This window comes from Manis javanica, chromosome 15 (genome assembly GCF_040802235.1).
Source record: "Manis javanica isolate MJ-LG chromosome 15, MJ_LKY, whole genome shotgun sequence".
In the NCBI taxonomy this organism is placed as follows: Eukaryota; Metazoa; Chordata; class Mammalia; order Pholidota; family Manidae; genus Manis; species Manis javanica.
Genome location: NC_133170.1, coordinates 77,087,894 through 77,113,051, shown reverse-complemented (window position 1 = coordinate 77,113,051; position 25,158 = coordinate 77,087,894). Strand labels below are relative to the sequence as shown.

The 25,158-nt window shown below is 49.3% G+C and overlaps 1 protein-coding gene across 4 annotated transcripts in view; it reads right to left on the bottom strand.

The window, feature by feature from the left end:
- Window positions 1–25,158, bottom strand: part of WSCD2 (WSC domain containing 2) — a 113,974-nt gene that overhangs the window by 7,593 nt on the left and 81,223 nt on the right. For all 4 annotated transcript variants that reach the window (XM_037004324.2, XM_037004323.2, XM_073223970.1 and 1 more), the window contains 4 exons: window positions 15,205–15,326; window positions 12,936–13,110; window positions 7,299–7,463; window positions 17–217 (listed from right to left, as the gene is read on the bottom strand). In XM_037004324.2, coding sequence (XP_036860219.2) covers window positions 17–217; window positions 7,299–7,463; window positions 12,936–13,110; window positions 15,205–15,326 — 663 coding nt within the window. The remainder of the gene's footprint in view (window positions 1–16; window positions 218–7,298; window positions 7,464–12,935; window positions 13,111–15,204; window positions 15,327–25,158) is intronic.

Below are 25,158 nucleotides of genomic sequence, written 5' to 3'. Positions count from 1 at the left end.
CCCTCCATATAAGTACCTTTGCCCTTCCAGTGGGCATGCGCAGCAAAGCCGATGTGGCCGCCGTACTTGCGGTTGAACTCAGCCATGAGGGCCTTGTAGGGGTTCCGGATGAGCAGGATGGCAGCGTCGAAGGCCTCGATCTCCTTCTGGCCACTCTCGTGTGTCTTGATGCAGATGGTCCTCCCGCTGCGCCAATGGTCTCGCTCACCTTTAAACCCTTCCCACAGCCAGGGGGCGGGGAACATGGCAGTGAGTTTGGGGAAGCAGGAAGTCCGGCCCACGTTTCTCAGCAACCTGAGGAATCCTCCTATGTTCATTCATTCACTCATTCATTTACGCACATATTTACTGAGGACCTACTATGTGCCAGGCACTGTCCTGGGAGCTGGATACATGATGAGTGTTTACTGTATGTTACTGTCCAATGACGATGTTGTATATCTAAAACCAATATAATATTGTGTATCAACTGTACTTCAATTTAAAAAATTTTAAATGTGGGAAAAAATAATTTGTCACAACAACATCCATGAGTCTTAACTGTGTGAGCCAGACATTCAAATAGTGACATAAGGGAACGTAAACTCACTGCCATTGTGAGTGTTCATGCTTAGTTGTCACAAGAGGCCTGACGGGTGATCTGGAGGGTCCCCTTTTGGGTGGAGTCTGTGTCCCCAGCCCATTAATGTTGGGTGTGGCCATATGACTTGCTTTGGCCAGCGGGATGAGGACAGAAGAGGATTTCTGCCGAAGTCTCAAGAGGCACCACATGTTTCTATTTACTCCTTGTGCTCCCGCCACACTGTGAGAAGGCCGTTGGTCCCAGACAGTGAGAGACAGATGGAACAGACATGCATACAACCTACAGTCTGGTGCTGAGTGGCCCTGCTGGTCCACCCGAGATCATGACCTGGTCAGGAAGCATCAGAAAGGTTTTCTGTAGGAAGAAGTGCTTAAGCTGAAAACTGAAGGATGAGGAGGAATTTACTAGCTCAAGAGAGGAGGGAGAGATGGTGGGAAGAGCAAGTGCAAAGGTCTTGTGGCAGGTGGGAGGAAATGTGTCCCATACGAATGAAGCAGGAGAGGGTATGGGGTTGAGATGAGTTCAGGACCAGACCAGAAAAATGAGGTAGCTCTTAAAATGATTTAAACAAAAGAATGGAGGGTCATGATCAGGTTTCCATTTCAAGAGCTGAGGAACTGAGAATTTCTGGGTAGTTGGAGAATGCTTCCATTGCCCCAACTCTGTGCTGGACACTGGTCTGAGCCCTGTACATATATTAGGCAATTCAATCTTCTCGGTCCTACGAGAAATTTTATAGGTAAGGAAACTGAGGCACAGAGAGATCAGATAACTTGCCCAAGTTACAGAGCTAGTGAGAAATAGAGCCAAGACTCAGACCCAAGCCATCCAGGCTCATGAGATGTTCTTTACCAGCAAAGCTTCCTATCTTCATAAGAGTGAAGGCATTTGGATGGTATCTTGAAAGCCAAGTAGAAATGTTATTGTACTAGGCCTTCAAGATATTGGCTGTGTTTCCAGCTCAATGAGTGATCCTGGGCATCATGTCATTGATTTGGGCCTCAGTTACCTTATCTGCAAAATGGGCCCACATAGCTTCTCTTCATAGGGCTGTTTAAGAAATCAATGAGGCACAAGTAAGATTTCAACAAATGGCAGCTAGAGCAGAACACACGATGGGGTGAAACCATGGGCTGAGAAGCCACCTGCCTTATCCAACATTGGAGTAATTTTTTCCCTCCTTGCCCTTCAAAAAGGTTTACAAGGCTTTGCACTTAGCCTTTCAAGGTGGACTAAGGTGAGGCTGGCATAGTGCCTACTCCTGTTCCTGAAGACAGGGGTTCAGAAGATCCAGCCTCCTCTCTACCCTCCAAGGTCACAAAGTCATTTCCTGAGTAGATTCCACCCTGGGATCTGCTAGGTTAAATGATAGGCATTAGTGTCACCTTGCAAATTAGCGCTAGCCCATGCCCACAAGACAATGTTTACCCACAGTCTTTGAGATCCAAGAGAAGCATAGTGTCATGGGACAATGAGGAATGAGAGTTTGGGAGCTTGAGAGAGAGCTTGGGACCCAAAGTTTTACACACAAGGCAGCACTAGATACAATTCCATGTCATGTTATAATGCATTCCCTTGGTACAGCTCTCCACAACATAGGCAAAGGGCTTCCCACCTGTGATTTCATTCACCTGCACCAAAATCCATTTCACCAAGAGCACAGCAATGGGAAAACATAGGCAGAGGGTCCTATGTTTTCCACAGAGTTTCTCCAAGAAGAATAATCAGAAGCATGGCATAGTGGTCAAACTGGTTTAAATCAACTCCATGTGTTGGGAGACCTAAGTCACGCTTCACTTTGTCAACCTAGTGTAGTATTTATTAAGATAAAAAAAGAAAAAGAAAGAAAAACTGTGAACAATGGGAAAGATCTGCTCTAGAGTCCAGATTTTGGTTGCCTGAGGGTCTGCAGGGCACATTAGAAATGTAGGAGGCGGGGAAAATTCCACTGAGCAGCATGCCTCCCAGAGAGAGATGAGTTCTGTGTCTGGGAAGAAGCCTTTGAGAAGCCACACGGAATGAGCTTGCCTGAGGAACAACACATGGCCACTCAGCTGTGCCCTAAGGAGGGCGCTCAAGGTAACTGCAGCAGAATCAGATATGCGAGCTGGGGGCCAGAGTGGAATTGCTGAACGCCACCACCAGGGGGTCCCCTTCCCAATCCTTCCCTGATAATGACCCAGCCCCTCCATTTTAAACCTGTGGAAGATTTAAATCATATTCCTTTGAAGGGTCACCAAAATACCAGCACCTTATCTGGGACACCCACACAACCCCCAGAAACTCTTTGAGGGGGGAACAACTGTTCTAGACTTTGGAGAAATGACCTTGTGGGTTTGGAGCCACATGGAGAACAGGATATATTTTCTCCTTCTTAACCCCTCCAACCCCCAGTATTATGGTTGCCGATGTATTTTGCAGTTTGGGAAAATGAGGTGCAGAGAGGAGCAGTGGCAGAGACTTCGGATTCCTGCATGCCCTGGAGTTTACTGGGGCAGGCAAGGCCCACTCCTGGCTCTGCACATGGACACCTGAGATTTACAAACGGGCAGAGGGACACAGTACAGAGACAACCACATTCTGCAAACCTTCCTGGGTAAGGGGAAGAGAGGGCAGAACTCAGGTGGTACATTCATTCATTCATCCACCCGTCCAGACATTCTCTCCCTACCTCCTTCACTCAACAGTCCCTCATGGGACATGCTGTTGCCAGGATCAGGGAAGAGAAGTTCACAGAAAAGTGGGAGGAAAGTGGGAAAATGGCAGCCATTAGATCTAGGAGGACCCTGGGGGATCACCCACCTAAGACAGCTTGTTCCAGAGGAGGAAATCCCAGTCTCAAGCTTGGGGCACATGCCCCAATTTGTCCAGCTAATGAGTAGCCAGGATGAGCAGGAAACTCTGAAGGACTTCAGTCGCAAGAGTTGCAGGGGGAGGAGCTCATCAGACAGAAACCACCCGGCCCCTCTCCCAGGCCCTCTCACTTCTAATCAATGACCTCCTAGATGTCCCTCCCCACTGTCCTCTTCTCTCCACCACTGTCACTCACTCGGAGGATCCTGAAGCTGCAATGTCCTCCTATCTAATCTCTGTGGCCAGCAGGCGTCTCACAGATGCAGATCTCAGCACAGCACTCTCTGCCTGAAATCCCCCGAGCGCCTTCCTCCCCACCTGCCCACTGCCGCCAGGATGACGTATGTGGTTCTCAGAAGCACATTCCAGGGGCTTCCGCACATCTGGTCCTCTCTGTCACTCCTGACTGACACTCCCAGCCTTCACTTCTCCCGCCATCCAACATTATCAAGCAATTTTCAATCACCAATCATACTCTGTCACTCCTTGTCACATCTCTGCACCCACCATGGACTCTGTGCAGGACTCTCTCCTCTCCTTTTGGGTAAATCCTATGCACCTTCTGCACACACCCTAAGACTGAGTTACAAAATATATGAAGCACCCATCACAGTGCTGGGCCCAATGTGGACATTCAGTAAATGCGCACAGTTATTTGCTACTTTAACTTAGTTATGAACAGTGACATGAGATATTATTCATAATAAAGGCCACGATGAAGGAGTGCCCTGGGTACAAGGAAGATAAAGGAGGATGCCGAGGTCTGCCAGAGACATTGCAAAGGAAGATGTGACCTGTAGCTTGAGGAGCAGGTTGCCAGGCAGATAAGCTAAGCTGAGGGTGGCGGCAGGGACCGGTGGCCCAGGAAGAGGACCCAGCATGTGCAGATGGCTGGGCTGTTTCTGAACCACAAAGAGCTCAATATACCTGGAGTCTGATGTCTGAAAGGGGCCTGCTGCAGAACTGCCTTTCAATGGGAGCACAAACTGGGACCCAGCAGTTAGCCCTCCCTCTAGTACCACGGCTCCCTTCCCTCACCCCACGCTCCAAGACCCACCAGGGTTTGAGGACTTCATTAAGTATCTCTCAGGTGCAAAGGTGTGGGAGGGACCTGGGGATTAGCCAGACTGACTGAGGCTATCGGGGGGCAGGTGGTCCTCTCTCTGCCTGCACCCCACTGCCAGCCCTGAACTCCCAGGGACAGCTCATTGTTACCTGCAAGGGCTTGGGCCACAGGAAGCATTTTTAAGCCCCTAATGAAAGGGCAGCTGTGCTCAAAGCCTCCGCGGCTTGTGACCAGCCCACAAAGCCCTCCCTCTCTGTGGGACTTAAGGAACATTTACACAGCCTGAGCGAGAGGAACTGCCCTGGTGGGCTGGTGTTTTCTCCTATCCTTTCTCTAGTGTGCTCTTTCCTTTAAAAAGCTTAGTAGACACCTCACTCCATTAATTATCAACTCTTGATATTCTTCAAGACTCAAGTATAAAAAACTTAGGGCAAAGACCAATTTTTTGGATTTCTGGAGGTGAGAATACTGGGTTCATGGTCTAGGGTCAGGGCTCTTACTCTGACTTTGCATTCGAATCACCTGGGAAGCTTTATAAAAACATCTCTGCCCCGGCCAGCTCCCCGGACTCTGATGGGGACGGTCTCAGTGCAGCCTGGGCACCAGGGCTTCCAACGCCGCAGATGATGCTGACGTACAGTCAAAGACCAAGTCCCTAGGACTGCAGAGTTGGCTGTCCCGGTTACATGTCATTTTTCAAATGTGTATTTTGTACTATAGCCTCACACACATTATCTTACTATATTTTTTCAAAATTGCTCTGAGTTCAATATTAACATCCCCATATTATAGATGAGGAAACTGAATCTCAGAGAGGTGAACAATCTTGCCCAAGGTCCCATAGCCAATAAGAAACAGAGTTCAGACTGAGAATTTGATCTCCTGACTCCATCTTGAGATTCAATTTCCCTTTCTCTGAAGTTAGGAGGTGGAGTTACATCAGAGATGGTAAATACCTCGCCTGTAGAGCCACTGCTTCCCCTTCCACACCCTCAACAAGCATCACCGCTAGACTAATGTACTTTGTTTTCTGAAGGAGAACAGAGCCTCAGAATCCTTTTTAACCCATCACTCTAAAGCAGAAGTTCATTGGAACTGACACATGAAATGAAACCACTTTCTAGTCCTGAATTCAATGATCCCGAGGGACCCTTATATTTCTAACATTTTAGTAATGCTGCCGCAGCCAGGAGAGTTAGAATGTGGGCCGGCCATGGGATGCATTCTGGTCGGCTTCCCTGTGCCACTGCCCCAGGACAAGCCCGAGGGATCCTGGAACCTGCCTGGGCTCCTTTTGGCAACTCCAAAAAAGCAGATGAGCTGGAGTGGCAAAGGGCCTGAGTACGCCTGGGTTCAAATCCTGGTATAAGCATTTAAAACCCCCAGCTTGGAGTCTTGTACATAAGTGCTCAACAAATGATTGCTTTAAGCCAAAACTAAAAATTAGTAAATATACTAATCCCCACTAAAGTGGGCATTCTAGGGCAGCTCCCTTCCCCTTGCCAGTCCCGGCCTCTGACCTGTCCCTTTTCACTGTCTGGCCTTTTCTCCCTCCCTCTCTGCCTCCCTCTTGTGCCCTCTTGCTTCTCATTCTCGAATGGACACACCCCCTGGCTCTCTCCCTGGGCTGAGGGGATGGCACCCTGGCTGATGGAATTCACAGCCTCCATTTATTGATTACTCACTAGGTGCTAAGCAGTTTAAATGTATCAGCTCATTAACCTGCACAACAACCTCACCAGCTCCACACCATTACCTCTAATTTGTGCATGATGACACAGGATCAGAGAGGTACAGTAACCTGCTCAAAGTCACACAGCCAGGAAGTGGTCCTCAGCTGGTTTGCAGACACAAAGACCCACTGCCAACGGCTGCTCCATATATAGACTCAAAACCCCTTATAATCAGAGTCCCTGCTTCCCTGATGTCCCTTGCCATGCTGGGAGAGGGCTTCATGCCCACCAGGCATTCATCCAAGATTTCCAGTTCCCCAGTAAGAATCCCCGGGGCTTTCTTGCCTGTGTGATGGAGTAATAAGAGCGTGGGCTTTGGGACTGGGAGACACTAGTGTGCAGTCAGCCGTCAGCCTACTGAAAAAACTGTGACTTTGGGTAAGTTCCTTTTCTCCAAGCCTCAGTTTTCCTATCAGGAAAATGGTACCATCACCCTACCTCCCAGGGTTGCTGTGCAGGGCTAATAAAATGAAGCACCTGGAATAGCTCTTGGCACCTAGTAGGTGGCCAAGAGGATGTCTGTAGGAAGTGCTTGGCACACAGTCGGTGCTCCATAAATGCTTTTTGGAAACCAGACTCAGGAAGCACCTCCAGAACACAGCAGTGCTCAGTGAACATCTATCTGTGAATGGAATGAAAATAAAGCACCGGCCCAACAAACATCACTGGCTTAAATGCAAATAAGACACCTGACAAACAGTGTAGATTTTCAAGAAATGTACCCAAAGTGAGCATACTTATGGTACGGCTGTATACAGTGAAGAGCAGCTGGTCAGTACGTGTCTATAGTGAGGTACCTGCACAGAGTAAGCACTCAAGGAATGTCTGTGGTGACCTACATGGAGGGAAGGCACCAGGCGCATAGTAGGTGCTTGATAAAGGTCCATTGCTGAACAGACACATAATGAACAGTCAGTGTTTCTGTGATATAAGTGAAGGGAAGGTACTAAGCATGTAGCAGGTCTTAATACACACGCTGGGGGAAGGGTACACAGAGGGCCTCAGGATGGCTTTTCCCACGCCCTCCCCGCAGGTCCTGCCCACCCCCTTACCACCCCCTCACCTTTGTTGTAGAGAGAGCCATCAAAGTAGTAACTGCCCGTGTAGAAGCCGGTGGCCAGCTCGATGAGGTGGCGAGCCCACGTGTTGCCAGCACCTGGGAAGCTGGCCAGCGCAATGAGTTGCTTGGACTTGATTGGGAGGAATCTTCTGTCCATGCAGCGGTTGTCTGCCGAGGGCAGGGCAGGAACAGGGGTCAGGGGCAAGTGCAGAAGTGATCAGGGTGGGAGTCGCATGCCTGCCACTTCCCAGCCACGTGGCCCGGCGCTCATGAGGGAAGCCCTTCTGGGCCTTAACTCTCCCATCTGTGAAATGGGGTAACAGTTCCTCCCTCACAGGTTTGATGTGAGACTTAAGTGAGATAATGTTTGAAAAGGGACAGACACATAGTGGGGATTCAAAAAAAGTCAAGCTAGGAGGATGTCTTCTCTCCTGCCTCCATTGCCTCCTGGCCCAGTGGGTCATCCTATCTATCGTACCCCACCCTTTCCTCCAGATTAAAACCCTCAAATGGCATCCATTTACATGGGGTACAGTTCAAGGCTCTTACCTTGGACTTCAGGCCTTGCATGGCCTGACCCTCCCATCCTCCCCTCCCCTCTCCACCCCCACCCCCCGCCAGCCACCGGGTGTCCCTTCACTTCCTCCTCTGTGCTCTGCGCCTTCCTGATGCAGCAGCTGCAGCCCCGCTGTTCTCTCCCCTGCCCTGCGTCCTGTCCCCTGTCCCCTTCTGCTGGGCAGGCTGCCTCATTCCCTCCCCTCTGCTGACCTGGGCCCCCCCCCACCGCCTTCCTTCCCGGACTCTGGCTGCCGGCTGCCGTTAGTGTGCGTCCGCCTCCTGCCAACACTTACTGCAACAATAACCCAAAGAACGGCTTCGTCAGGGACCCGGCCCAGACTGCTCTTTGCTGATTCTCCAGCACTTTCCACAATATCTGGCGTACAGTAGGGATAATAAATGTGTCCTGGATGGGCAGATGGAAGGGCAGATGGATGGATGGATGGATGGACGGATGGATGGGTGAATGGATACAATGGGTTGGATGGTTGGGTGAATAGATGGCTTGGTGGATGGACGGATACAGTGGTGGTTGAAAGGATAGGTGGGTAGATGGATACAATGGTGGTTAGATGGGTGGGTGGATAACTATTTATTTTGTAGGATTCTTATGAGGACTGGGATAATACACGTAATATGTTAATACACTAAAGTGTTCAAAATAATAACTGCTATTTTTTCCTAGCCCTCAACTTCCTCACCTATAAAATGGGTTGGGGCAAGTGAGTCCCATTCTGATACTCTGGTTCTCTGGCTTTAGAGAGCCCTCCCTCAGGATGCCTCGACTCTCAGGTCTCATGGAGAGTACATATCTTGGCATCTCCCACTGCAGCCCCTCCTGGAGCTGGGAAGGCGCAGGGGTGACTTCTGTTGGCCCCTAAGATGTAAAGGTAGTTGGGAGCAGGCCCAGTGGAGGGGATTTTGCAGTGGGAAAGGAAGAGGAGAGAAGCCTGGGTTTGGGGGTCTAGCCCTACTTCCTCAACTGGGGCCGATGACCTCAACCCTCACTGATCAGGAAGGGAGAGCAGGCAAGCCCCTCCCTTGCCCCTCGAGCTCACAAGACTGCTCTGCGTCCCACCGCTCCTCCTGCCCTCCCACTACTTCACGGAAGAAAGGGCCACCCCCTGCTGAAGCATCTGGTCCCACCTCCCCCGCTTCCCCAGGCTCCCTGCTCCATGGACTCCCTTCCGCCTCTCTCTCGGCTGGCTTGGCCACAGCATTCAAACATGAGCAGATAGCTCCGTCATTAAGAGGTCCTCACCCGTTCCTATGGCACTCCTGGCAGAGCTGCCCACACTTCCCGTTTCATTTCCTCCTCCTACTTGCTCCCAACCGTTGCCACTCCAGGCTGCCTCTTCTCACTGCACAGAACCAGCTCCTCCTCAAGCCCTAGTGTCACCCACGGTCCAATCTGGCCTCGCCTCACTAGACCACAACAGCATCCCACCCCACCCATCATTCGCCTTTCACGTAATTCCTTCCAAGATTTTATTTGGGTTTTCCCTGTGCTGTATTATCTGCCATTATTGAAGTATTACTAAGCGCCACAATGATTTCTCACAAGGCCTTTCAAGAGAAAAGTTTGAAGTCTTAAATTTAAATTCCTATCTTACCACCTATTTGCTAGGTGACTTCAGAAAAATGAGGGATCTGAGCCTCAGTTTCCTCACCTATAAAATGGGACTATTGACAGCTATCATGTCTTGCTTGGGCTGTCAGCTAGATGAAATTTGAGAAGGTGGATTGAATGTTAGCACAGGATTCCCCCACGATGCGTGCCAATCAACTGTTGCTCTTAGTGTTGTTACTACCAGCCAGAGGGCCAGCTGTCTTCCCAACCACGCCATTTTAATCTGTTTGCTTAGAGGAGAGCAGACTTTGGAAAAAAAATAAACCAACCCTCTGTCTTCATCAAAGCCAAGCAGGCATCTGTGAAAGATTTTCACAGGAACACACTGCAAAAATGAGCTTAGATGTAAAATTTTGTGGAGTATGATGGTTTTATATTTTGAAAGGAGTGCGGATTACCCAGTTGTTACTGAATAGCACACTTAAAATTTGTGCATTTTGCTCTATGTAAATGTTACTTCAAAAATCACAAATGTTGAATTATAATGAATGATATGCACATGGTACTGTAACCATGCTTGCAACTTCCCTTGAAATGCATCAAAAAATAAGAAGCATTGAGGGATGGAGAAATGGAGAGATGTATGATAAAATAAATAAAACAAAATGTTGACAAATGTAAAATCTAGGTGGTGATTATATGGGTGTTTACTGTGTAATTCTTTCAGGGTTTTTATCTGGAGGTTTGACACTTTTTTTCATAATAAAATGTTGGGAAGGAGAAAGAACCTGGTCCCTCGGTTTCCCTGGAAAACATAATTCTCCACTTAAATACCATCTGGGGGGTCAAGACCAACTCTGAAATAATGGCTGTTGTTTTCAGTGCCAAAAATAGTTTATTTGGTGTGCAAGCTTCATAAATCAAAGCAGATGCTGGAGGCAGTATTGTATATTGCTTTGGAATAGTACAGAGCCAGGTTTCAATCCAGGGTTGTCATGGCCTAGCATGTGACATTGAACAAGGCTCTTTATTACCTCTCTGGGCTTGTTTCCTCACCTGTGAAATGGGGCTAATCAACCTTACAGGATTAAATGGATACTATGTGTGAAGTTCCTTTGCAAAATATGTGGAGAAGCTGTGGTTAAGAATGTAGCAGTCTCAGGACCCAGACTGCCTGGGTTCGAATCCCCACTCTGCCCTGCCCTAGCTTTGTGACTCTGGCCTAGCTACTCAACCTCTCTGTGCCAAGTTGACTCATTTGTATATGGTAATGATAACAGCACCTTTATCGCTAGACTGCTGTTGGAGGATTAGACAAGCCAATTCAGTCTGAAGGGCTCAGAGGTTACCTGGCACACAGTAGTGCTCAGTCATTATTTAGTTCCCAGCAGGAACATCAAGGCTTAGCGCACAGTAAGTGCTCAGAAAGTGACAGCTGTGGTGGACCAGGCTGATGGCAACATGATGAATTGTATGACTACCAAACCGCCACAGTGTTAGAGACAACAGCACGTTGTAGAGATGCAGGGGCAGTAAGGGCCTGGGGGCAGTACACTGGGATGGGCAAACTCATCGCTTAGGGGCTCTTTATTTGCTGTTGAAAAAAGCTCCAGTGTCTGTTCTGTCCACGTCCAAGCCATTCATGGTCACGGGGTAACTAATCTGTATATGACTCTCCCTGAGGCTAGACCAACGTTTCCTGAAAACTAACAAATGTTCGTCCTTCATCTTTGGAGTGTAAATGAAGCCAAAAGCTGCTCTTGCTAACCATGTTCCCACTCAATGAGCTCTTAACAGGACTTCAGCTGTCACAAAAGCAGCCACAGCTGTCTGCCACTGGTACCTCTGTCAGACCGAACAGGGCACAAGCGATCGGTGGGACTTCGGCCAGTCCTTTCAGCATCTTTGCGCAAATCAGGAAATGGCACCCTCCCCTTCCTCTGGGCAATGCCATCCAGAGTGCAGGGCATGGCATGCAAAGCTGGCTTTCAGGCATCACTTTCCTTGTAGGTTGTGCCTTGCAGTGCCCAACCTGCCCAACTGTGCATGGTGGCCTGGTTCAGGCTGACGAAGAGGAGGTCTAGCCCCATGGTGTTGTGTTCACTCTCCAGGCTTCAGAGTGTGGGGGTGTTCTTTACACTGTGGGCCAAGGTTTACAGCAGGGGTTTTGGAGTCAGAGACCTAAAAGCAAATCACCCTTGTAGATGTGAAATTGTGGTCAATCTTAACCCCTCTGAGTCTTCTATAAAATGGGGATGATATTGCCAATAGTTTCTCCAAGTGCCACACCCCCCTTCATAAAGCCTTGGTTAGGAGGAATGTTATAAACAGTGGGAACTCAGGCAAGTTCCATAACTGTTCTTAACTGCACAGTTTCTCTACCTGTAAACTGGGTATAGCGGCAGTTCTCACCTCATAGGAGAGCTGAGTGGATGCAGTGAGAAAAGGCAAATGGACTCAATACTAAGTCTGCCTCAAAGGACATCCTTCAGAAATCTTAAGTGCTACCACCACCACAATTGTCATCATCAATCATCACCACCACCACCATCACCACCGTCACTACCACCATCACCACCACCATCACCACCACCATCACCACCACCATCACCACCACCCCACCACCATCACCCCACCATCACCACCACCACCACCACCATCACCATCACCACCACCACCACCATCACCACCATCATCACCACCATCACCAACACCACTATCATCACCACCACCACCACCATCATCACCACCACCACTACCACCACCATCACCACCACCACCACCATCACCATCACCACCACCATCACCACCACCATCACCCCACCACTATCATCACCACCATCACCACCACCACCCCACCATCACCAACACCACTATCATCACCACCATCACCACCACCATCACCCCACCATCACCACCAACACCACTACCACCACCATCACCACCACCATCACCATCATCACAGTCTGGTGGCCCCAAGTAACAGAAGAGGAGATAAGCAGAAGTGTTGGTTCCACTAACAAAGGAAGGAGGATAGAAGTGGAAGAGATGAGTGAGGCAGAGAAAAAGAAAAATTGAGAAATAAAATTATAGACTCCAAGGGAAGGGGCCCTTGGAGGTCACAATCTACATCTTTATTTATAGATGGAGAAACTGAGGTCCAGAGAGGAGAAGTGACTTGCCCAGGACCGTGCAGTGAGTCTGTGTTGGTCACCCAGGTATCCCACACCCATCCTAGATGTCTTCCTGCTCAATCTCATTGCCCCCATCACAGGAAGAGCCACCAAGAAGGTCCTCAGGATGAGGAATAGAGATGGGGGTCCTCAGGACCCCCCACCCCTTGCCTGGAACCCTCCAGGATCTCTGAGCCTGGCCAAGTTCACCAGTCATGCCCTATGCCCTTTGCCCTCTGGCCTGTACAGCATGGCTGTATGGAATGGACTGATGGGGGCACCTCTAAGAGGGAAGCCATGGGGAAAACATCAGGGGCCTCCGGGGGAGGCCTGGCTGACCTTGAACCTGCGTCTGGTACACGATGAAGTAGCTGGGGGTCCCGCAGCTCTCAAACTCCTCCGCGCTGCACTTCTGGGCACAGAGCTGTTCATCCTCTCTCTCGTGGAGGGGAAACCGCGTGGTGGGGAACCCGCAGTGGCAGGCAGTGCCCGCAAGGGCTGCCAGTGGGTACTCCTGGGGATGGAGGGACAGATGGAGAGGAAGAAAGTCGCTGAATCCCAGAATGCCCAGCTCTGTTGGCACAGCAGGGTAGCATTTGGACCATCCCGTCTCTGTCGCTCTCCAAGACCTGAGGATCCCCAAATTTCATTAGCAAACCCTACCTTTATGATTTTGCCCTGTTTGTGTACCTCGTATACTATCATTTTTCTAGTTTTATTGAGATATAATTGACAAATAAAAATACATATTTAAAGGTGTACAACTTGATGTCTGATATATGTATACCTTGTGAAATCACCAACACAATCAAGCTGTTAAACATTCACACCTTGCATAGTTATCGATACCTTTTTCCTTTTCCTGTCCTATTATTTATTTGTTTCCTTTAAGTCAACTCACCTTTTGAAACTTAACTTTCAAAGGAAACTTTATAACACTCCTGCAAGTAGTACTTGTGAGAAGCAGCCCTTCCATGTTTCTATTCTGTAAGTACAAATACTGTAGAAACAATGTCATTAAATTCTAACTAGGCACTCTGTCTGCCAAGAAAGACCCTGAGCCTGGAATCAGCTCCGTTTATCCCGCAAAGGAGAGATTCGTTGAGGGTAAAGAGGGGTTAACAATGAAGCTTTCTCCTGAAGCACTTGAAAAATGAAAAAGAAATGCTTTTCTGATGGTCAAGCAACCCACATGGTAAATCCCCTCAGCCTGACAGTGATATGAAACCCACGCTTTTCTACAGGCTGTCTGAATCTCTTCCTTTAAGACAAAGAAGATAATGTGACCCCTATGAGCTGTCCCGATCTTGGCTGGGAGAGCTGCTCCTAACTGCTTCTATTGTTCTATGGAACAGTTAAGCGGGAGCAAGACGGACCTGAGATTTAGAAGGAAATTCTTGGGTGACTTGAAGTTGCCTGGCTGCCCTTGAACAGCTCCTGGAAGCTTCTTTACAGGGTCTCTAGGGTAGCTCAGAAAGTAGGAGCGTAGATTTGGAGTCAGTCTCAGGTGTCAATCCCAGTTCTACCACTTGCTTGTGCTGTGAGCTTGGGCAAGTGACTTCATCTGTCTGAGCCTTGGTTTTGTCATCTGTGAAATGGGGGTGAAAATTATGCTTAGCCTTGTGAGAGGCAGGCTGTGCAATCCATGGTGCGGAGGGCCGCACGCAGGGAATGGTCAGTAAGCTGCAGCCTCTGTGATGCCATGCCTCTTCCTGAAAGGTGCATCATGGACAAGGAGTCTTGGGAAGACCAAGGGCCAAGCAGGATGCCTCAGGGAAGGTAGGGGCATTCAGGAGTTGGGGTACGGGCTGAGCACCCAGCAGGAGCCCCAGAGCAGGTCCCCAGCAAATGCCAGAATCCTTGAGGATAGAGACCATATCTTGTTGACTTTGCATTCCCAGCACTGAGCACAGGGGCCTAACAAAGTAGGTTCTCATTACATATGATCTGAATGAGTATATGAAATGGGCAACCGCCTTCTTGTGGTGTGGAAAGGGTGGTTCTCTGGTGGCCCCGCACACAATTAGCTCATCTTGAGTGAAGGATGGAGCTCCTCAGACATCACTGACATCCCTAGTTCTGCTGGGCATTGGGGGGCACAAAATGTTTAAGGCAGAGCCCCTGTCCTTACAGAGTTCACCATATGGCTAAGGACGAAGGGTAAACAGTGAACCGTCAAGAATCTCAAGCTGAGAAAAGACCCAGAGATCATCCAGTCCAACTTCTATCCGACACCCAAAGTTCTGCACGCCATGTGTGCCCTGCCTCTGCTTGCACTCCCCCAGTGATGGGGAACTCACTTTGTCCCAGGTCGCATTGTGCTTGCCTTTACCTGGCAATTTTCTACTCATGCTTCTAGGCCCAGATCAAATGTCACTTTCATTCCTGAGCATTCTTCACTATGAGAACAAACACAATTAGCCAGAGAGAGAGAAATTGACCCTGTGTAACTCCTACCCCTCGGATCCATGGGAAAGGGTCACATAACAGAACAGAGCAATGCCTTCCTTCACCCTGGTTGGGCCACTGCTTCTCTGCCAACATCCCTTTCCTCCAGCTGTTCCACACCACTCCTCCCCGCATGCTGTGAGCAGGACCCTGGGCTCACCTTCTCTGTGCAGAGGTCCACGCACTTGTCCACGGACATGTTCGGCATGGCAGCCGTTATGGGCAGGGCCAGGGAGAGGTTGTCAGGCCTGCGGAAGCAGCCTCGGAAGACAGCACTTCCATCTGGAGAGCCAGAGGGAGAAGAAGTAGTCAGATCTAGACAGGCAGAGCTACCTTCCGAAGGGAGCACTTTTAAATTGAAGCCCAGAGAAGGCAAGAGTTTTGCCCAGGGTCACACAGTGAATCAAAGTGGAGATGAATAACCTAGATACTTCAGAGTGTCCTCCTCAACCCTGTGTCTTTGTCAACAGTCCAGGTCACTGAGATGTTGCTGCTGGGCCACATTATCTCTTTTTCTTTGTCAACATCCTGTGTCTTGCCTCCCCATTCTCAACAATGGTAACTCCCCTTTGAGGGAAAAGGAAATGTTTGATGCCAGGGAGGATTCTGATGATCTCAACAGGAGAGTGCTGAGCGTTTGCAGGTCAAGGGAAGCAAAAGGCTCAGGGCTGACCCCTCTCTCCTCACAGCACCAGGGTACCCCCTCTCCCTCCCATCACCCTGGGCTTTAGGGGGAAAAGCCCTGAGCCTCAGTAGTCTCTGCCCGCCTAGTGCTGACCTGCAAGGGTTACCAGGGACTCATCCGTCAGAGGGAGTCCTATTAGGAACCTAATCCAGAAATATCCCAGGCACACAATAGGGAATTTGGAGGCCATTGCTGCCTCAATAGCACCCCTCAAAATAATAGTCAGAGTTATTCTCTGAGGCCAGTTTACTAGAAGCATAACCTGAGACTGTTTAATTGAGAGCATGCTCTAAGGAGAAGGGAGGGGGCAGAACACGGCAGGGAGCAGCTAAGCAAGCATGTGACCTCAGCTGGGTCCCACCTTCAGCCTGGAGAGTACACTGCAGCACAGAGTCAGTTCCACTGTAAGGTAAGGGGCCACCCTTGGCCCTGCGATGCCCTCCCCAGTGGCCGTGGGACCTAACTTCCTGGGAGAGGCTGCTCCTGTTGGGCCAAAAATCATTTTTCACACAAGGGGACAGATGTGAGCTTCTGGCCACAAACAGTCACCATGCCACAAACAGGCCACGGATAGGAAGGGGCATGTAGGTGCCCACCCATTGCACCCACTACACATATCTAAAGATTTATCAGTAGGGATATTCATGGCAGCATTTATTTTCATTAACACGTGAGTGACTAGAAACAGCCTCCGTGTCCAACACCAAGGTATTGGACAAGTAAATCACAGAATGACAGCACAACGGGGTTCTACGGCCCCATTGAGAATAAATGATATTAAAGATCATGTTCGAGAGATGAAGATGCGTTCAATATGTGAGGTTAAATAAAACCTGAGACTATAAAACTCCACAGGTTATAAAATATCAATTTTGTACAAAAATTATCTTTCAATATAAATCTGTAGAGGGACATATCCTATATATTAACAACCATGGTTATCTCTGAATAGTAGGTATGATGGTTAACTTTTATGTCAACTTGGCTAGGCTGTGGTGCCCAGTTATTTGGTCAAGCACTAGTGTAAGTGTTGCTGTGAAGATGTTTTGTAGATGTGATTAATATTTACAATTAGTTGACTTTAGGGAGAATTAAAGATTACCCTTGAGAATGTGGGTGGGCCTCATCTAATCAGTTGAAGGCCTTAACAGCCAAAACAGGTTTCCCAGAGAAGAAGGAACTCTGCCTCAAGACCACCGCAGCATTAACTCTTACCTGAGTTTCCAGCCTGCTGGTCTGCCTTACAGATTTCAGACTAACTAGCTTCCACAATTGCATGAGTCAGTTCCTCATAAATACCTTAATACACATGTATATATAATCCCCATATCCCACTGGTTCTGTTTTTCTGGAGAACTCTGACTGACAGAGTAGGATTATAGGCAAATTTTATTTTCATCTTTTTGTAAAGCTCTTCCCTAACTTTTTCTATAGTGAGTATGTATCTTGTAATGTAACAAAGACAAATTTAAAAATGAGAAATGGCCCCTGTCAAATGTATTGAAAGGCTCATCAGGCCCATTTAAGATGAGGTTCAGTCGGTCTCACCTTCGAGTCGTACATATCTTTCTTGAAGCATAGCTTCTGTGCAAAACAAAGGACACTGTTGATACTGTGCAGCTCAAAACCAGGAACAAAAGAATAAGTGTCATTTACTGAGTACCTACTATGTGTGGCCACTCTGCTGAGAACTTTACTGACATTATCTTATTTTACCTTCTTGAAAACTCTGCAACAAAACATTAACCCTTGGGAAAAAGTGAAGCCAGTTGCAAAGACGGTGCAACTCCATCCGTATCTGTAGCTGAGTCTGTCCTTAATGTCAAACCACTCTTTTAGCATATACGCATGTTTATTTACAGGCAGAGAAAAGGATATGGAGTTACTCCCTGCAAAGAAGGGGGATGGAAGGGGGCAGGGGGTTTAGAAACAGTAATTTAAATTTCAGCTGTTCAAAGCACCCTAGTGATTATTTCTACCTCCTGCACCCAGGAGCGTGAAGTTGCTCATTGTGGACCCAAATCTAGCAAACCGAGGAGTTATCTGGACGTCAACGGCTCATTTCCAGAGCATGCCCGGGTGTGTGCTATTGCCTCCACTTCCCTGTCTCTCCCTCCAGCCCCCGGTGGCGGGGGGTGGGGTCAGGATGCTGCCGACTCACTGTGTGGCCCTCCCGGCCTCTGTTTCCCCACGTGTTAGTGGGAAGGAGGAATTAGACTATGCAGATGCTCTCTGTACAGGACAGCCTTCCACCCCTCAAATGAAGAATTGTTCCACCCCACATGCCACTAGTGTCCCATTGGGGAACATGCGACAGCCTCCCATCCCATGGCCTGCAGTGCTCTGAGGAAGGCCCTGTAAGTAACCCCAAGAAAGATTTGGTGATGCTCAGAGAATGTCCCATACAAGGTGAGGACAGCAAGGGTGTCAGGCATGTGAACTAAAGATTGACAGCAATGAAGCGGAAGCCCCGAAGCAGTGTGGGCAAACCCTCGTGTAACCAGCAAACTCCGATACTGGATGCCAACTCAGGTTGCAGGGTAAAGAGATGCTGGCCTTGAGAAATCAGGGGTCACCCTCTCTCTTTAGACCCTGCTGGCATCTATTGGGCCACCACTGATGCCAGGCTCTGTGAGGGGTGCTTTGGCTCAATTCATCTTCACAACAGTCCTATGGGGTCAATGCCATGACTACCTACACTGCATAAGTGAGAAAACTGAGCTTCAAGGGGGGCTCTCTGACCTCCACCATTACAAAGCAGTCAGACAAGAGTGAGATCGAAGCCAGGTTTCTCTGTCTCCAAAGTCTGCACTTCTTCCAAGAGTAAGGATGCTACTATTATGATTAGATTTTTATGGTAATATCATAATATTGTTATCATTATAGCTTCCATACACTGGTTATGTGCTATCTGCCAGGAACGAGGCTGAGCCGCTTGCACATGTGGCCTTTTTGACCCCTCAAATACCTTTGGGGGTGTAAGGATCCCCATTTTTTCCCAACATTTGGTTATCTCTTGTCTTTCTCTTTTTTTTTTTGGTATCATTAATATACAATTACATGAGCAACACTGTGGTTACTAGATTCCCCTCATTATCAAGTCCCCACCACATACCCCATTACAGTCACTGTCCATCAGCATAGTAAGATGCTGTAGAATCACTACTTGTCTTCTCTGTGTTATACTGCCTCCCCCGTGCCCCCCCTAAATTATGTGTGCTAATCCTAATGCCCTTTTCCCCCTTATCCCTGCCTTCCCACCCACCCTCCCCAGTCCCTTTCCCTTTGGTAACTGTTACTTCATTCTTGGGTTCTGTGAATCTGCTGCTGTTTTGTTCTTTCAGTTTTTGCTTTGTTCTTACACTCCACAGATGAGTGAAATCATTTGTTGTCTTTCTCCACCTGGCTTATTTCATTGAGCATAATACCCTCTAGCTCCATCCATGTTGTTGCAAATGGTAGAATCTGTTTTTTTCTTATGGCTGAGTAATATTCCATTGTGTATATGTACCACATCTTCTTTATCCATTCATCTACTGATGGACACTTAGGTTGCTTCCATTTCTTGGCTATTGTAAATAGTGCTGCCATAAACATAGGGGTGCATCTGTCTTTTTCAAACTGGGCTGCTGCATTCTTAGGGTAAATTCCTAGGAGTGGAATTCCTGGGTCAAATGGTATTTCTATTCTTAGTTTTGTGAGGAACCTCCATACTGCTTTCCACAGTGGCTGAACTAATTTACATTCCCACCAGCAGTGTAGGAGGAGGGTCCCCATTTTTACCGAGGAGGAATCTCAAGGCTCAGAGGGCTGAAACCACTTGACCCAAGTGATCCAACTTATAAGAGGCAGAGCTGAGCCTGGAATCTCAGTCTGAGATCTTTCTACTCTTGATACTATCAAAGACTCTCTGTGTACCAGGTGCTGTGCAAACACTTGCTATATTTCACCCACCTGTTTCCTGCAAGGCAGGCCTCACTCACCCCACTTTACAGAAGGAGAAACGTAGGCCCCAGGGAGGGGGGCGGGGAGGGATTTTCCCAAGGCCACACAGCTGACAAGCAGCAGGGTTTGGATTCCAACCCAGGAATGGCTGAGCTCTGAGTCCCCATGCTCACTGGGCCGTGCCCCTTCAGGAAACCACCTGCAGACCTTGTCTTCGCATTTTCTAAACAGTGTGACATTTATTTTCTCTCTCCTGCCCTTCTCATTCACTCCACTTTTGACTACTAATCACCCATGAAGTCAGGGCTGTCACTCTAGGATATCTGACACTGGAGTCCAATTCTCTTTAAGTGTCCAAAAATACCCGGGTCTTGACCCTGAGTCTCAAGAACTATATTCAAATTGTTAACCTGTCTCTTCCAGGACAGCCTTCCAGCAATCATCCTGTGATCCTTTTGGCTCACAGCTGGGTCCCAGAAGGTTGCTACGGGCAATAGTTTTGGGGTTGAAGCCAAGGGACGCCCTTTCAGGATTGGGCAGTCCTGGGTACATTGTAGGGGTCCGAAGCCTACTTCTCTTATTCTCCTGGATTCCCCTCCCACCACCCAGAGGTGAGGGTGCTGAGAACTGCACAGGGAGGACTGTGCAGCGCACACAGAGCTGTGTTAAAGGGCAAGGGGTGCTCGGGTGCTTGTGGGGTCTGTGCATCAGTAGGGCAGGAGGGGCTGCCCATGAGGGTGGCTGTGAGCCTGGCGGTAGTGAGGGTGTGTTTGGGAGGTGGGACATGTGTGCACAGTGTGTGACAGGGCAGCAGTTTGTGCATGCATGCGTGTGTGTGTGAGACTGTGTTGGTGGTGGTCTGAGTACAGATCTACCTGTTCGGGGGTGTAGATGCCAAGCTCTGAGGCTATAAACGTGGCCCTGTGGATCTGGTTCACGCAAGGGCATATGGGTCTGTCTCTGTGGGAATATAGGACCCTGTGGGGGCAGGTGCCTGTCCTGAGGGTGGACATCTGTATGCGACTGTGTGGTCATGCATGGGACCTCTGTGGGCTGGAGACAGAACCTCAGGTCACCTCTTTGGGTTGCCTGGCAACCACACAGCTGTGAGGAGGGCTTGCTCTCTCCTGGCAGAAGGCCATGCTGAGTTCTGACCAACCTCCCCCCAGACTGCTCAGTGCCACCAGGGGCTGGGCATTTCTCAAAAATCCCCTGAACAGCCAACACCTAGGTTCCAGAAAAAGTGTTTTTTTCCCCAGGCAAGGCCACTTTATGCTTATACCATACAAATGAGTAGCAGGAGGGGTGGGTCCTTCTGCTAGAGGCCGGCCCAGGATGCTGAGAGCCCAGGAACCCTCACACCTGGATCTCACAGGGACACTGCTGGCTTCTCTCCAGGTTCATATCACAGTGGACCTCCCACATGATTCTCTATGCAGGAGTGTGTGTGACGGACCGTGGGCATGTGGGAGAGATGGGGGGCACTTAGGTGGTCTTTGGGGTCACCTGCTGCTAGAAGCCCCCTTGCAGACATGATGTGGAGTAACTGAGGGCACCAGGGCCTCACTCAGGGTCCTGTGAGCCCACATGCTCTTCTTCCGGACCACCTCGGCCATGTGCTCTGTCGAGCGATCGCCCCCAGCTGGGTACCTGTCTCTTGGGCTCCATCTGACATTGAGGCTCCCCTGGCATGTGTCTGCAGATGCTCATGGCATGTGTCTGCAGAGCACCCAGGGGCTCAGGAGAGGCTGCCCCATCCGATGATCCACCAGAAGGCCATGGCACCTGCCTGGACCGACCGGCTAAGGGCGAGCTGCCCTGGCCAAGGAACGGAAGTACCAGCAGCCAACACAGCTGAGCTCTAGTCCTCATCTGCTTCTCCTCCACACAGCGCCTACCCACTGGCAGCTCTTCCCTTTCCCACGGGTTGGCCTCGGCCAAGTTCCCTCTCCTTCTGGAGCCTCAGAGTTCTCATTTCTAAAGTGGAAGCATGAATATTAGGTGGATCATTCCAAGATGGACACGAATGAGCCTTGTGAGCTGCAAGCACAGTGGGAGGGGCAGGCAAAGGCCTGTGGGTCAGTCCGGCTCCTTGCTGGCCTCCTTGAAATGGAATAGCGTGGGAGGAGGAAGCTGGATCCCGGCCCTGGCATCTCTCCATGGGACTTTCTCCTGCTCATGTGCACATCAGGGGGGTCAGACTACACGCGTGAGAAGAGGAAGGAAGACTAGAAACCCAGCTCTGCTGATGTGGGTCTCCCTCTGATATTTAAGCATCTACTAACCAGTCCCTGACCCTCCCAGCTTAGAAAGCAGGGGTTGAGTTGAATGCTTGAAGACCAAATAAGGCGAGGTTTTCAGAAGCATTAAAGGGCCCAAGAAGGATCAGGAGCTACTGCTGTGTCTCCGGTCAAAGTGGGTGCTGAGGTGGGGTGGCGAAGGGGACAGGTCTGGGAAGCTGGTGGCAGGAGTGGTCAAACTTCCTACAGTCCTGCCCTTTCTGTTTTTGGGGAGAAAGCACATGGTTGCAGAGGCTTCATGATTTCCAGTGGCTGGGCTGGACTGCCAGGGATCTGAGGAATGCTCTGGAGGCCATTTCTCTCTGCAGGTTGCTCTCCACTGTGGTTTGGCGATCAGAACACTGAGAATACGCACAGTGGCCCAGACATTTAATCCTCCCACTACCTTCATTTTCTCCATTTGTAAAAATGGGCACCTGGTTCTCCCCACCAGTGGAGAGAAGCTCTATTATCTCTTAAGTCTGCAAGTGACAGAGAAGAGACCAGCCTGGATTCCCCAACCTTCCTAACACTCTCTTGTGACATAAGGAGTTGTGGATTTCCACAGCAGGGGGTCCACACCTCCTGTCTGCATGACACTCTGGTGCTCAGCAGGAAGAGAATGGGTTTTTTAATTAGACAGACCTGGATCAGCCACTTAATTAGCTATGTGACCCTGGGCAGGTGTCTTTCCCTCCTGAGCCCTGGTTTCCTCTTCTGTAAAGGTGGGGGGGTCACCATATCTACCCTGCAAAGGCAGAGAGGAAGCCTGTGAAGTGACACTGGCAGTGCCTGGGTCCCAACCCGGACTGTCACTGTCTTCTCCCGCTCCTTTTTCCATCACTCGTCTGCGAGATGTGAAGGTGGCTGGACCTACACAGAGACGCTGTTGGTTCCCACTTACACGTGCCCCTGGGTCTCACCATCCTGCGTTAGGTTGACAGTGACCTTCAGGAAACACCCAGGACTCTGCCTGAAGGCCTTTGTGGGACAGGCTGGACCTTCCAGGGAGTTAAACTCCCCAAGAGCCACCCCAGCCCACAATGGGTAAGAGTGGGAGGCTCCAAACTAGAGCTTCCTGCCCCTCCAGTGGGACACCTCGGAAGCATGTTTCCACCGTCTCCCAGAGCTCCCTGTGCGGTCAGCCTTCAGTCGTCCCCAGTGGCGACATGCTTTGTAAAGGACCTGGTACTGGCTCCTTCCATCCCGTCTCTCCTCTCCTGTCCCCGACAGGTGCATCCTGGGGTTCCAGCCCAAATAAACCAAGGTTCACATCCTCTCTGGGGAAACTCAGCTTACCCTATCCTGGATCTCTGAGCATTTTTAATCCACAAGGAAAATCCTGCATGGAGTTCAAGGCCATTGCTCTTCACAGCCCATAGTCTGTGAGGCACCCCTGGCAACGTGCAGTACATAGCCCATGGACAATACCCTGAGTAGTGTCTTCCCGATGACCAACACTGACCAAAGGATAACAATGGAAATAACAGCTGTTTGCTGTATGTCACTGGGCTAAGTGTGTTACATATAGCATATCTCACTTAATCTTCATAGCAACCCATAAGGTCCACGATACTGTTATCCTGTTTTGCAGACAGAGACCCTGAGATGTAACAAAGGGCAATTACTTTTCCAGGTCACATAGCTAGTGGGGAGCAGCATTGGGGTTTGACCCCCATCTTGTTTGACATCACATCCTAGTTTCCCACTTGTCTGCTATTCTGCAGGAGGCCTGCCTAATTCTAACATGGTTGGGCTCCAGAGACCCCATGCCTGCCACTTGAATTTCCCAGAAATCCTCTCAGGCCCCACAGTAGGGATCCAAGAATCACAAAGCCCATGCCCCACATTCTGATAATGTCAGCTCTTCATTGCCAAGCCAGCTGGGATGGTGCGTGACCTCAACAGCTTGGGGTTTTTACTAGCAAGAGGCGAGCAGAGCAACTGTTCATCAACTCTCTCTGCTCGGGGTGGATGAAGAACAGCCTGGAACCAGCTGCAAGTATCTCTGAAGTCCTATCATCTCTTTGTTCTGAAGCTTCACAAAAAGGAGGAAAATTTCACCAAACATCAGCTTAAAGGCAGGCGTGGAAGAGTTCTCCTTGGTTTGAAAGAGGCCACCACCCCCTGGGTAATTAGGCCAAGCCTCTACTGCATTAAAGATGCCGGCGAGGAGACAAGGCAGTGAGCTGGGAGCTGTTAGCGGCTACCTATAATCAGAGGAGATTGAATTACACAAAGAACCTAACTATCCAAGGAGAATTGAAACCAGCTATTTTAGGCATCACCAAAGGCTCCAGCAGGCTGCTGGGAATTCAAATAGCTTGAATTGGGTGCTGCTCAGAGGGAACTGGGGAGTTTTCATTTTAGGAAGAAAGAGGTACCAGTACTACTCTGTAACAGGCTCTGTGCTGTGTGCTATCTTGATTTCACCTCACTTGGTGGTCATAGTAATCTTTAAAGGTTGGAACTGTCCCCATTTTACTGATGAGGCACTTGAGGCTCAGGGAGAATAAGTGGGTTAGCCAAAGTTAACACCACAAGTAAGTGACAGAGGTGGGGGGCAGAAACAATGTCTGCCTGGTTTCAAGCCTACATAGCTCCCACAGACTTCTTGGATTTTCCTTAGGGAAGAAGCGCAAACCAATTCTCCTCCATTATGACCATTATGATGCAGAAGAAAAATTTTCTAGCTATTATTTCCTTGGCCCTAAACAGCAGAACTCACGAAGGCCTATATGAATTATGAAAGTCAGGGGTCCCGGGCATATATCAAGGGGAAGGAGAGGGCAGCAGGCCTGGCAAAGAAGGAGCTGGACATGGTTCATGCATCCAATGGGACTTTGCATGATCATGTGAGGCTCCCCTCAGCCAAAGTGGTTAGAATGGAGTATCAGTGAGCACAAAGCACAAGCACTGTATAAAATTCCCCTCCTAACTTTCTAAGACAAAGAATTGCCAGAACTAACAACAGTGCACAAAATCCACTATGTAAATTGTGAACCGTAAGTCAAGAATCTGTTCTTTCAGTGATAATGTAAGCTTCATAATACTTTCACCAAGATAGAAAAAGAAAAGAGAGCAAAAAGTTGGAATCGCAGAAGGGGGGTCTGCCCTCATGGGAGTTTAGGCAGCACTAAAGGGTGATCAGCACCATGGACAGCATCCATTGGCCGGATACATACACATACATTCAGTGTAGTTC